This window comes from Biomphalaria glabrata, chromosome 17, assembly GCF_947242115.1.
Source record: "Biomphalaria glabrata chromosome 17, xgBioGlab47.1, whole genome shotgun sequence".
Lineage (NCBI taxonomy): Eukaryota > Metazoa > Mollusca > Gastropoda > Planorbidae > Biomphalaria > Biomphalaria glabrata.
This window is the reverse complement of record NC_074727.1, coordinates 18935109-18949596: the sequence shown is the minus strand read 5'-3', so window position 1 is coordinate 18949596 and position 14488 is coordinate 18935109. Positions and strand designations below refer to the sequence as shown.

The 14488-nt window shown below is 39.1% G+C and overlaps 1 protein-coding gene across 7 annotated transcripts in view; it reads right to left on the bottom strand.

Moving 5' to 3' along the window:
* LOC106067246 (salivary glue protein Sgs-3-like) overlaps positions 1 to 14488 on the bottom strand; it is a 54908-nt gene that overhangs the window by 28174 nt on the left and 12246 nt on the right. For all 7 annotated transcript variants that reach the window (XM_056015387.1, XM_056015389.1, XM_056015388.1 and 4 more), the window contains exons 13-16: positions 13826 to 13855; positions 9543 to 9560; positions 2820 to 2846; positions 2632 to 2652 (exon numbers count right to left, since the gene is read on the bottom strand). In XM_056015387.1, the coding sequence (XP_055871362.1) occupies positions 2632 to 2652; positions 2820 to 2846; positions 9543 to 9560; positions 13826 to 13855 (96 nt within the window). The remainder of the gene's footprint in view (positions 1 to 2631; positions 2653 to 2819; positions 2847 to 9542; positions 9561 to 13825; positions 13856 to 14488) is intronic.

The window sequence follows — 14488 nt, the reverse complement described above, 5'->3', positions numbered from 1 at the left end:
ACCATAAGAAATTAAAAGAGGACTTTCTTGGCAAATATAGGCAAAGAGTTAATAAAATCCTCAACACCAAACTGTCTGGCAGTAATCTCATCACTGCAATTAACAGCTGGGCCGTCCCTGTGCTCCTTTACACGTTCGGTGTGATCAAATGGACTGACACCGACCTACATGACATTGACAGACTCACTAGAAAATTACTAACCAAGTTTCGATGTCTACACCCCAAGTCCTCCACCATAAGGTTATACCTGCCCAGGAAGGATGGGGGTCGTGGATTGCAGAACATCTTCAAATTGTGTAAGATGCAAGTTTTAAAAATACGATCAAAACTGCTCGCCTCCAGCAATAAATTAGTTTCCTTCCTACGGAAATACGACTCCGATGCAACCCCTCTGAACCTACACAATGCTGATGTCAATATCGGTTTGGACGACGTAGGGCATGAGATTCGCCAATGGGAAGAAAAAACACTCCACGGAAAATTTCCGGCTTCATTACATGGGGACAACATCGACAAGGCTGCTTCCTTAACATGGCTCAAAGCAGGTCATCTCTACCCTGAAACAGAAGGCTTTGTTACAGCAATACAGGACAGAGTAATCAGGACAAAAAATTACGAGAAGCATATCCTGAAACTCAATGTTGTCGACAAATGCCGAAAATGTGGAAATGTGGGCGAGTCGATTGAACACATTATGGCAGGATGTCCAGCCCTATCAGAATCAGCCTACCTAGGTCGCCATAACCAAGTTGCAAAGTTAATACACCAACACCTGGCTTTGACGTACAAATTGATCGGTAAGGACACTCCCCCTTATTATAAATACTCTCCGCAAGAGGTTCTCGAGTCTACTGAACATCTGCTGTACTGGGATAGGCCTATTCTGACCGACAAAACGGTAGATTTCAATCGCCCGGATCTGCTGTTCATCGATAAAAAAGAAAAAACCGCTACCATTATCGATATCGCCGTACCACTGTCTCATAATTTAAGAAAAACTGAGATAGAAAAACAAAGAAAATATGGGAACCTAGGCTTGGAGATTAAGCGTCTATGGAAATTGTCCAAAATAACAATATACCCCATTGTTATATCAACCGAGGGGATAATAACAACTGACCTCACAGACACCTTCAAGGCCCTTAACATTCCTAGGAACATCTTCGTTGCCTGTCAGAAGGCGGTACTGCTGCAGACCTGCCACATCACCAGAAAATTCCTCAGTGGAAACTGTTAAAGGGACTACGATGAATTTTGTTTCTCTTTAGCGAAACTCGACCCTGGCAGCGCCAGAGAATGACTACTCGTTCATTTCTAACATAATAATAATAATCTTTATTATCCGTAAGGAAATTTGTCTTACAATTTGTGCATTACACCAAACAAAACATTATAACTATAAGAAACCAAAGTGTACATTCACACCAGACTCACTCATAATTTACATGTGACAAAGTTTATACCAGATTGTTCTTATTTAGTTAGTTAGTTAGTTAGTTAGTACAGGAACTCTTTATTTCTCCTTGTTCACTTTTTTTTTTTTTTTGCTTAAACTTTGAGCTGAGATACAAGCATTTTATTTCACTTCTTTCCCCATTCTCAGATTTCCTTTCTAACATTCTCTCTAAATGTTTTCTCTTCCCCCCCTCACTTTTCATTGGGATCTCTTTACAACCTCTTTCTCTCTCTCTCTCTCTCTCTCTTTCGCTCTCCCTTTACGCTATCTTGACTTTCTATTTACTCTCTCTATCTGCATTCTTTGTTTCTCTCTTCATACTCTATTGATTCCTCCTCTCTACCTCTCATCCTCTTTCTCACCCTGTAGGGGCCTTAGGGGGTGGCAAGTAGGCCTACCGCTCTCACCCAGTAGGGGCCTTAGGGGGTGGCAAGTGGGCCTACCGCTCTCACCCAGTAGGGGCCTTAGGGGGTGGCAAGTGGGCCTACCGCTCTCACCCAGTAGGGGTCTTAGGGGGTGGCAAGTGGGCCTACCGCTCTCACCCAGTAGGGGCCTTAGGGGGAGGCAAGTGGGCCTACCGCTCTCACCCAGTAGGGGCCTTAGGGGGTGGCAAGTGGGCCTACCACTCTCACCCTGTAGGGGCCTTAGGGGGTGGCAAGTGGGCCTACCGCTCTCACCCATATTTTCTTTATCTTTTCCACTTCAGTTTTTCTTAATTATGACACAGTGGTGTCAATACTGGTAGCGGTTTATTATTATTAGTTTTATTATGTTTGAAACGAACGAGTATTCGTAGTCCATTTAAACACAGTTTCCACTAAAGTATTCTCTGGTGATGTGGCAGGTCTGCAGCAGTACCGCCCTCTGACAGGCAACGAGAATGTTCCTAGGAATATTAAGGGCCTTGAAGGTATCTGTGAGGTTAGTTGTTATTATCCCCTTAGTTGGTATTCTTCTTCTTATTATTATTATTATTATGTTAGAAACGAACGAGTAGTCATCCTATGGCGCTGCCAGGGTCGAGTTTCGTTAAAGGGAAACACAATTCATCGTAGTCTCTTTATCAGTTTCCATTGAGGAATTTTCTGGTGATATTATTATTATTACTCTAAGACAGTTGATTTATAAAACGTTGTATTAAGTCTTACTCTAAACTGTGAAAAGTTGTACTTACTGAAGTCGTGGTTGTTGATTTCTGAGTGTTTGCAAGAGAGCGAGACAAAATAAGAGAAAAAAAGAAGTTAAACTACAAATGTGTAAATAGATCTGTGGATAAGGATTAGGAATAAACGAAATAAAACCAACTCGATGTTACTCAACTTGACATTAAAACTAATTATTGTAAATGTTTCTTCTACTTACATAAGTTGTGGTCGGCGGTGTCTGTGTCTTGATAAGAAAAAATAACAAGTAAATAAAAACAAACACGTTTCAAATTATATGGTAATAATAATAATAATAATAATAATAATAATAATATATATATATATATATATATATATATATATATATATATATATATATATATATATATATATATATATATATATATATATATATATATATATATATATATATATATATATATATATATAGCGCTAATTTCATGCTTATAGCATGCTCAGAGCGCTATGGTCCAATCTCATTTGTGGACCAGTGGGGGAGGGGGTATCTGGGAGCAGGTTTTCCGTGCTGCCTTTAGGCGCTCAGTAAACACAACTCTGCTCAAGTCGAGTGTCGAACATCGAGCCCCCTTCATAAGTAACCAAGCCACACTGGCGGATCCAGGGGGGGGGGGCTGTAGGGGCGATCGCCCCCCCCCACTCGGCCGACCCCCCCCCCCCGAAGGGGGGGGGCGGACGAATTTTAGTATAGAAGTCACACAATTTGTATACGAATTTATTACTTATGTTAATAATATATACTAATTATTTCTATTTCAAACTTTTTTTAGATTATTTCGCCCCCCCTCTAGTATGTTGGCCGATTAGGTGGGGTCGGGAGGGGGCGATAGCATCAATCCGCCCCCCCCAAACCATAAACTTTTGAGTGGGGGGGGGGCGGTCCAATTTATTTGTAGAAATCACAGCTTGCCAAAAGAATCAATTAAATATCTATATGATTAAAACTTGTTATTGATATTTTAACCGATCTTTATATTATGTCGTTCCCCTGTTGTCCGATTGGTGTGTGTGTGTGGGGGGGGGGGCAAAACCTCTACTGCCCTTCCCACCTAAACCCTTTGAGTGGGGGGGCGGTCCTACTTTTATGGAGAAATCATAGTTTGTGAGCAAGATTAGTTGCATTGATATATAAATTTGATATTATGTCGCTCTCCTTCGGGTATCTTGGCCGATACGGTGGGGTAAGGGGGGGGGGGGCGATTGCATGTACTGCCCTCCCCGCTCTAGCCCTATGAGTGGGGGGGGCGGTCATATTTTTATGGAGGAATCATAGTTTGTGAACAAAAATAGTTGAATTTCTATATAATTGATATGTGAAACCATTTATTTATTATGTCGCACCACACTCTAATCTCAAATTTTATGATTAGTAAATATGAAAAGAAAAAGGTGGAAGGGGCGATACATGCCATCTCCTTTCCCTCATCGGACGAAGCAATAATTTTTCTTTTTGTATTACAGTTAAGAAATTACAAAATGTAAAAAAAAATCAGCCACTAATATAATTTATATATGCTATAAATTAAATTCTCGTATCGAGTGGCCCCACCCTTATTCTTTAATGCCAAATGCAATCATTAGCAGAAAAGGAGCGAGGATAAATCGTTTTCATTCTACCGCCCCTCCCATTTCCAGACAGAGTTTATAATATGTAATTTCACATGAATTTATCATAATTATTTTAAGAAAGACTTTGCTTTGGAAAAATTAGAATTCTAACAAAAGTTTTCAATATAAGAGTCACGATTGAGATGAGTAGCCTTTTTTCCAACCTCTACTCAATTTAATATTTTTCTAGTTAAATTTGGGACTATAACTCACAATTTATGCTTGAATTTTATTGAATATTATTTATCGAATTTTTTTTTCGGCGGCGATCCTCAAAGCCTTAATCTAAATATGTGGGGTGTCTGATCTTTTCAAGGAACAAATCGGTTTTATTTGCAATGTATTAAGGGCGTATACATTCAAATTAGAATATTTTTCAATTACAATATTATTCAAAAGCTCCTTTTTTAATAGGGTGAATAATGAGCTTTAGGTAAGGAGAATGCGTTTCTTCAGTGAAGAATGCAAGAAAATGCTTTTAGCTTCGGGGCTTCGCCCCGAAAATCACTGATGAATAGTGAGCTGTAGTTGTCAGGAGCAGGCGTTTCTGCAGTGAAAAATGCAAGAAAACGCTTTTTGGCGTCGGGGCTTCGCCCCGAACTCCACTGATTAATAATGAGCTGTAGATGTCAGGAGAATGCGTTTCTTCAGTGAAGAATGCATGAAAACGCTTTATGCGTCGGGGCTACGCCCCGAAACTCACTGATGAATAGTGAGCTGTAGATGTCAGGAGCAGGCGTTTCTGCAGTGAAAAATGCAAGAAAACGCTTTTTGGCGTCGGGGCTTCGCCCCGAACTCCACTGATGGATAAAGAGCTGTAGATGTCAGGAGAATGCGTTTCTGCAGTGAAGAATGCATGAAAATACTGAGAAATACTGCTTATTTATTGTTATATATATATATATCTGTGTGTGTGTGTGTGTATGCTGTACACACGTTTATGTATAGGGTTAGGGTTTTCTGGGCGTTAGGGTTAGGGTTTGGAAAAAAATCGCCCCCCCCCCACTCCAAAGTTCTGGATCCGCTAGTGCCAAGCCAAGCCAAGTTCAAGCGTTCTTGGCCTCTCGACACTAATAATAATAATAGTAACACTAATAATAATAATAATAAGAAGAAGAAGAAGAATAAGAATAATGGCCGCCGGAAGCTATGACGTGTTTTCCTTCTCTCTGACTCAGTGCACTTTGTAGCGAGATCAAGGAAGTATTTGTACTCTAGACTTGACAAATACTGAAGTACTGCTACATGGTTGTAGGTCTGCATGTATTTAGGATGTTTTCATGCATTGGGTTTGAAAACTTTCTTAGTTTTAAGGTCACTTCTTATCCTAGGCTAGGGACGCCATTTTCGCTGCGTCACTTCCATGATTACTAGACCTAGATCTAAAAAGCTTGTTTACTGAGACAGTAGATCAAAATAAACCAGTCAACGCACGTTCATTTTTTTTATCTTCATTTTTGAATTTTGAGGAAATAGAACGGACCCATTGCTTCTTCCAGGACAGTGATGAATATGAAATAAATTAGGCGGTAAATATTATTCACCAATGAGTCGAGTGTTTACTGAGGGTAATTCACAACCTCATGACCAAACACAAGAGGTCGGTCTACTCCCTGACTCGAACCCTACACAATTGAGAGGTGCTGTTGGTGATAGAACAAGAGGAGCCAAAAGGATCAAATGGACGAGAGAAATGAATATAGACATTATCAAATCGTTCTTCCGTGTAAACATTTGTGATGATAAACCTCTCCCAAGTTATAGGCAAAAACTCTCCCTGGAATTTAACAAATTATACCCTAATCTAAACCTTACAGAGCAGAATGTTGTAGACAGAAGATCTGTAATAATTAAAAAATGTTATTTGACCCCTGCAGAAATTGACGTGATAAGAAGGGAAGTAGGTCATGAGCTTCATACACAAGAGCTTATCTCAGATATAAACGACACGCCCACACAGCCGACCAACGAAGACATTAGTAGAACACCCAACCAACAAGAGAATGACCCAACATCGGCAATAAGCAATGAGCTACACTCAAAATTTTCTAATCTTATAGACCGTTATAAAAACACCAATCTTAACTCTAGGCCTCGTATCCCCAAGCTAAACGTCAAGAAAGAGACAAACACATATATTAACGAAATAAATAAAGTCTTAGCCAACCATTTTGAAACACCAAGAAACTTGTTTGAGACACACCTCGCTATATACTGCGCCGCTGTGGCTGTCACGGAGCTCTCTGGACAAAAGACCTTCGAGCTAGGCCCAATTAATCAAAGACCAAAACAACATGTGCCAGCATGGAAAAGGCGCCTTGAAGACAATATTAATAAACTGAGGAGCCAAATGGATACAATTGGACAATATCTGGGAAACAACCATTCCGCGAAAATACTTAACAAAATGAAGACAATACTAAGAACAACTGGAATCAAATTGACGGACTGTGATAGCCACGCACGACTCTTATGTTTGAAAGATACTCTGAGACAGAAAGCTAAACTAAAGGGAGCTAGGTTAAAGCGCTACAACGAAACCACCAAAAGAAAGGAGCATAACGCTTTATTTCAGCACACGAGAAAACAGTTCTTCCGTAAACTAGCTGATAATGGTGCTGACAAAATTCAAACCATTGATAGCACTAAACACGGCTCCTTTACCGACTACTGGGCGGCGCTTTGGTCCGACCCGCTACATTACAATGTGCAGGCTGACTGGATCGAGGAAATCCAAACTAAAAACAACCTAATACCAGAAATGCCTGATGAGGATTTCACAGCTGAGGAAGTCTCCGCAGCTATTTCAAAAACCCACAACTGGACTGCTCCTGGACCGGACAATATACACAACTTTTGGCTGAAAAAACTTACAGCCGTACATGCACCACTAACATCAAGTTTTAACGAGCTAATTTCAGAACCGTCTTCAATGCTGTTAGAACTCACTGAAGGGAGAACATCTCTCCTCCCCAAAAAAGGGGATCCGAACCAACCATCAAACTATCGCCCTATCACTTGTCTGTCAGTGGTGTATAAACTATTAACTTCACTTTTAAAAAGTAAAATGTATAAATTTTGTTCTGCCCATAAGCTACTAGCAGATGAACAACAAGGTTGCATTGAAGAGTCGATGGGCTGTAAAGTACAGCTAACTATAGATGGTATTATATTGCATCAAGCTAACAGAAGAAAGAGAAATTTACACATGTGTTACATCGACTACAAAAAAGCTTTCGACTCAGTTCCGCATGATTGGCTTTTAAAAACCCTGGACATTCATAGAATCAACCCAAGAATAAAACAACTATTGAAAGTCTGTATGAATAATTGGAAGATAAATCTGCACCTTAATCGTGATAAACTAGGTTCTGTGCACATAAGAAGAGGTATATACCAGGGTGACTCACTATCTCCACTCTGGTTCTGCCTAGCGATTAATCCTCTATCTACATTACTCCAAGACTCTACAAACGGTTTTAGGGTTGACACTAAATGTACAAAATGTGTGTCCCACTTATTATACATGGATGATCTAAAACTATATGCAGAAACCGAGCAAAAATTACACACCTTAATCAAAACGGTAAAATGCTTTAGTGACGATATCTGTATGTCTTTTGGCCTGGATAAGTGTGGCATCATAAGCATTAAAAAGGGCAAGGCAACGAACACAAACATTGAATTTGAAGGCATCGAGGAATTGAACTCCGCCTCTATTTATAAATATCTTGGAATAAACCAGAATGCCAAGATAAACCATAAGAAATTAAAAGAGGACTTTCTTGGCAAATATAGGCAAAGAGTTAATAAAATCCTCAACACCAAACTGTCTGGCAGTAATCTCATCACTGCAATAAACAGCTGGGCCGTCCCTGTGTTCCTTTACACGTTCGGTGTGATCAAATGGACTGACACCGACCTACATGACATTGACAGACTCACTAGAAAATTACTAACCAAGTTTCGATGCCTACACCCCAAGTCCTCCACCATAAGGTTATACCTGCCCAGGAAGGATGGGGGTCGTGGATTGCAGAACATCTTCAAATTGTGTAAGATGCAAGTTATAAAAATACGATCAAAACTGCTCGCCTCCAGCAACAAATTAGTTTCCTTCCTACGGAAATACGACTCCGATGCAACCCCTCTGAACCTACACAATGCTGATGTCAATATCGGTTTGGACGACGCAGGGCATGAGATTCGCCAATGGGAAGAAAAAACACTCCACGGAAAATTTCCGGCTTCATTACATGGGGACAACATCGACAAGGCTGCTTCCTTAACATGGCTCAAAGCAGGTCATCTCTACCCTGAAACAGAAGGCTTTGTTACAGCAATACAGGACAGAGTAATCAGGACAAAAAATTACGAGAAGCATATCCTGAAACTCAATGTTGTTGACAAATGCCGAAAATGTGGAAATGTGGGCGAGTCGATTGAACACATTATGGCAGGATGTCCAGCCCTATCAGAATCAGCCTACCTAGGTCGCCATAACTAAGTTGCAAAGTTAATACACCAACACCTGGCTTTGACGTACAAATTGATCGGTAAGGACACTCCCCCTTATTATAAATACTCTCCGCAAGAGGTTCTCGAGTCTACTGAACATCTGCTGTACTGGGACAGGCCTATTCTGACCGACAAAACGGTAGATTTCAATCGCCCGGATCTGCTGTTCATTGATAAAAAAGAAAAAACCGCTACCATTATCGATATCGCCGTACCACTGTCTCATAATTTGAGAAAAACTGAGATAGAAAAACAAAGAAAATATGGGAACCTAGGCTTGGAGATTAAGCGTCTATGGAAATTGTCCAAAATAACAATATACCCCATTGTTATATCAACCGAGGGGATAATAACAACTGACCTCACAGACACCTTCAAGGCCCTTAACATTCCTAGGAACATCTTCGTTGCCTGTCAGAGGGCGGTACTGCTGCAGACCTGCCACATCACCAGAAAATTCCTCAGTGGAAACTGTTAAAGGGACTACGATGAATTTTGTTTCTCTTTAGCGAAACTCGACCCTGGCAGTGCCAGAGAATGACTACTTGTTCATTTCTAACATAATAATAATAATAATAATAATAAGGCTTCTCTCTGAGTCCAAATATTAATGAGGAATGAAATATTTTCCGTGGCTACTCAGCCCCAGCTGTGACCTACATGTTTTGCCACATTCAGCGCAGGCATCACATACACACAAATGAACTCCTCTTTAATAATCGTACTCACAGAGATTCGCTTTATTATTTTAATTATAAATGTAATTATTACTTACAGTGGAAGCAACGTTTGTCTGTTGAGGAAAAAAATTGTAATAAAAGAAAAAAAATCAGAACGAATAAAAGCGACTTCATTTCTCTTTCAAGCTACTTGCTTCTTAGTCTTCTTCTTCAGTCTCTCTCTCTCTCTCTCTCTCTCTCTCTCTCTCTCTCTCTCTCTCTCTCTCTCTTTCTCTCTCACTTTCTCTCTCTCTCTCTCTCTTACAATATTTGTTTCATTGAACTTAAACACAAACCGATACCACAATGCCCGATTATTCATAACTTCTAGCTACTTTACGAAAGGAAACAAACATTCGAATAACTCTTTTACTTAGAGATGGGAATCGAACCCAACATTTAAAGTTCGAGTTCGGTTCAGTTCGGTCAGATTTAAGTTCGGTTCGATGACGAGTATAGTTCGGGTCGGTTGGATGTTATGGAATTAGGTAATAAAAAAATTATTTACATATAATAAAATTTAATTCAATTATTACTTAGATAAAAAAAGCAATGTGAAACTTTATTCGGCCGGTGGGCCATTTTAATTTCTACACTCGTGTCGCGGGCCACATACAAGATTTTAAAAATATATTAAAAAAATAAAAGACTTTTATTAGAAACCTGTAGATATATATATTTTGTAAAGTTTCCCTTTTAGACCTTACGATCTATAGGGCAAATGATGTAAAGATCATCTATTTCCGTGGTCCACAGCTAACGAGGGTGTCATGTAACTATCACAACAACAAACCGCCTTTACTTTTCCCCAACTAACGTCTGGTACCCATTAGAGTTTGTTGGACTCGGAGGCGAATCCCTAATTTAAAGCTTTCAGTCTTCACCAGGATTCTATCATGGGACCCCCTCGGATCGCAAGCCAAGTGCTTTACCCCTCAGCCACCGCGCCTCCCACGTAAATATAATATTTACACTAATTCATGGGATAACATTGGTTTCGCCGCTTTCCGCCTGCTAAATGAAGAGTTGCAATTTCGTTTCGAAGCCTCTTATGTCAGCCTGATTCAACTTCTTGCCACAGATGTTTCGTTTGACCTGACAATTTATATAACTCTTGCTGCAAGTTTGTGATGTCATCCAGCCATACTTCTGGCAGTATCAGAAGTCACTCCCACTAATTTCTACCAAAGAAAAGAAGCCTCCTCTTCCATGATGTCTAACTACTTAGAACAGATTCTTTGCCAGTGGTGGCCCCAGTGCATGTTACTCATAGTAGGTAAACATTTCCAGCTCTTCTGCTCTATCTCTTAGTTTTTAATTGAGAGTTCTAATTGTTATGCGAAAAAGAGTGGCGGCTTCAAGTCCATTCTTATTTCCATGACACATTTCTTCCATCACTGATAGTAACCCCTTCTAAAGCATTCCCCGCTTGTGGAAAAAAAAAAGCTTCAGTTCACTACTTAAAATGTGAGTAACTCTGTACCATGCCCTTACCGCCGACTGGCGCCGACTCATTTTATAAATGCTGTTTAAAGTTACGCTCTTTAAGAACGTCCACAAACATCTCTACACCAATACAAAACATATTGGCTTAGTTTCATGCTCCATTACAAGCCAAAGATCTGTCCAACTTTTCCTGGTAGTTTCTACATCTACTTTTCGTTTCTTCGACTCTCCCATGCCATGAACACACACACATATTAAATGTTACGGTACCATTCGCGGTGAAGTAGAAGAAGACGCTCCAAATTGATTCAGCTGAGTTTTGCAAAAATTAAAAATAATTGTCAAATCATCTAAAGAACCTCATTCACCAATCGTAAATAAACACATTTAGCCAAGTCATAATATTGATAAAACAATGAAAAAAAAAACGTATCACGTGACAGCCTTTATGGATTACATAATTTGTATAGAAGATATATAGAATCACGTGGCAAAATGTTGTTTGTTTACGATTGGTGAATGAGGTCCATTGAAACTAAGTTGTTTTTTTTCTTACCAAAAAAAATATTGCAAAATCTTTGATTCAGTTCGGTCAAGGTAAGGACAGCTCGTTCGGTTCGTACCGATCAGTTTTAAAGTTCGGGTTCGGTCGGTTCGGGTTCGTTCGTTTCGGGTTAGGTTCGGTCGGTTCGGGTTCGGTTCGTTTCCAATCTCTACTTTTGCTGAACTGACAGGGATCGTTATTGAAGTCATCAAATACTTCCAAACAAAACTGTAAACCTCAGACATAAACGGTCCAACTAAATTGATATAGAATATAGACCCGAGTGGAGAAAATGCAGATCAGGTACAAATAAGATCATACTTTAAATCTCGATATGTTGGTGTCACGGGAACAATAGATATCGTATTCTGGCCTTCTTTTACTTTGGTGAATTTTGTGAACACAGAGCGTGAAAATGTAAACAGTGAACATGAGTTAGGCAGGACAGGAAGGAAGGTCGAAGGGGAGATGGAACGTTTAGTTAGCTAGGAGAGTCAGTCAAGTACAGTAAGTCAGTCAAGTACAGTAAGTCAGTCAAGTACAGTAAGTCAGTCAAGTACAGTAAGCTAGACAAGTACAGTATGCTAGACAAATACAGTAAGTCAGGTAATGTAAGTCAGTCAAGTACAGTAAGTCAGTCAAGTACAGAGGTCGAAACAAAATAGTTTGTGGTGGTAAGTTGTTGCAGCAAGGTGAATTAACAGTTGAAGTCAAGTAGTGGTTTTGATTTAAACATGTTAATATGAAGTCAAGTAGTGGTTTTGATTTAAACATGTTTATATGAAGTCAAGTAGTGGTTTTGATGAAACATGTTTATATGAAGTCAAGTAGTGGTTTTGATGAAACATGTTTATATGAAGTCAAGTAGTGGTTTTGATGAAACATGTTTATATGAAGTCAAGTAGTGGTTTTGATTTAAACATGTTTATATGAAGTCAAGTAGTGGTTTTGATGAAACATGTTTATATGAAGTCAAGTAGTGGTTTTGATGAAACATGTTTATATGAAGTCAAGTAGTGGTTTTGATGAAACATGTTTATATGAAGTCAAGTAGTGGTTTTGATGAAACATGTTTATATGAAGTCAAGTAGTGAACTTTGTGATATGAGTGAGATATAAGTGAAGAATAATTAATCACCAACAATTAATTAACTAATCGTTTAATTTTTTTTAATGATTCATGTCTTGTCATGTTCAATTAATAATTGCGTAAAGTTTCAACTTTATCCGAGAATGGGAAATGGGAGAAAAAATGTGTTCAAACTTTTTACCAGACAGACAGACAGAGTTTATATAAGCTTTGTAAAATAAGAGAATGGAAGACGATGAGAGATGAAATGGAACATTCAATAGGCTATTTGGGCTATAATTGCTGTTAACATGTTTAGTTAGAAGTTTTGTATTGGAGTGCTCTATTAAGATATTAGCTAAGATAAACATTTAAAACTTTGACAAAAATAAAAGTTGGTCATTGATTTAAACACTTTATATATATATATTGTTATAAACCTGGTGGTGGCACAAATGGAGGTAGTATTGTGTGTGTAGTCAGCCGACGCAAATCGCCCCAGGCCAGCGCTAGACGAGCGGTCAACCGTGACGAGTTACGACGGTTAGCCGAGTCGAGTGTCAACAGGACGGTTCCGGAAGGATCGACGTCGTGAACAGAGCTCAGGAGCGTCACGAGAGTTGTAGTCATCTGACCACCAAGAAACGTCGAGCGGCGTTCTGTCCGGTTCGAGAAGGCCAGTAGGGACCCTATATAAGAGCGGAGGAGTCGCAGTCAAGACGGTTGAGAAAAGGGGCTCAATACAGCAAGGTTCAGAAAGGAGGTTCACGACAAGAGTTCAGAACACGCTCGACTACAGCACAGTTCAGCGGTGTGGTTCTGTACGGAGCATTACGACGGTTCAGTGCGGAGTACTATCAAGTACAGTTGAGACGAACGGCGTCTTGATCTTGGTCTGCGATCGAGTCCGACACAACGAGCCTAATGTGTGAAGTCAGTCCTGAACTGTTGAACCCAGTGCAAGCCCGGAACGAGACTGAGAGGCCAGTGCAAGAGTTGATACGGCGGTACGGTGTTATCGGAGAGATATTTGTACAGTGTACGTGTTGCCAATTGTACAGTATTGGCTGTTACTTATTAAACTATTAAAGTGTTACGTTACTTTGGAGCCCTGAGTTGTCAAGTTCTTTAAGTTGGTGGTGTATGGTGCAGTTTGCAGAGAGCCTGGATAGTGAGATTCGTAACAATATATATATATATATATATATATATATATATATATATATATATATATATATATATATATATATATATATTACAAAATAGATAAATATACTTACATTGAAGATCAATGAGAGAATGGAATGAGCCTGTTACAAAAAAAAAAGGAAAACGATTGACAAACAAATAATGTTAACAATCATAACCTAGAATCAGATTGTATGAAGAATTATAAATAATGACCTATCGGTAGAAAAGTTATAAAGGGGAATAATGAAGCCTATACCACCACTTCAGTCAAGTAGGCTACAATTTCTTTCCCTAGATACCAAAAAAAAAATATTACCAATTCTATTATCAGGTACAAGAAATAATTGTGCAAAATTTCAGCTTGATCTGAGATTGTGGGAGAAATAACGAGTACAAACTTTTGACCAGAGAGACAGACGGATTGAATGGATATAAACTTTGTAAAACTAGAACGAGACTAAAGGAACAATAGATAACTATATAATCTTCTATGTTCATAAGTTCTCCACTACCTTAAGAAGCCTGAGAAGGCTTGAGCAATGAGTTCCGATTCAGGTTTTTTTTTAAATTTATTTTTTATAAATCATTTTTTATTGTTAGTCTAGATATGTTACACAGTTAATAACATGGCTGATCCAAACTAAGGGATACAAGTACGCTGAATATAAACTTTGTTTTTTTGTTTTTTTTTAACATTTCTAATGACATTTCGGCTCTTTCAAAGAATTAAAATATAAATGCAGGCGACACAA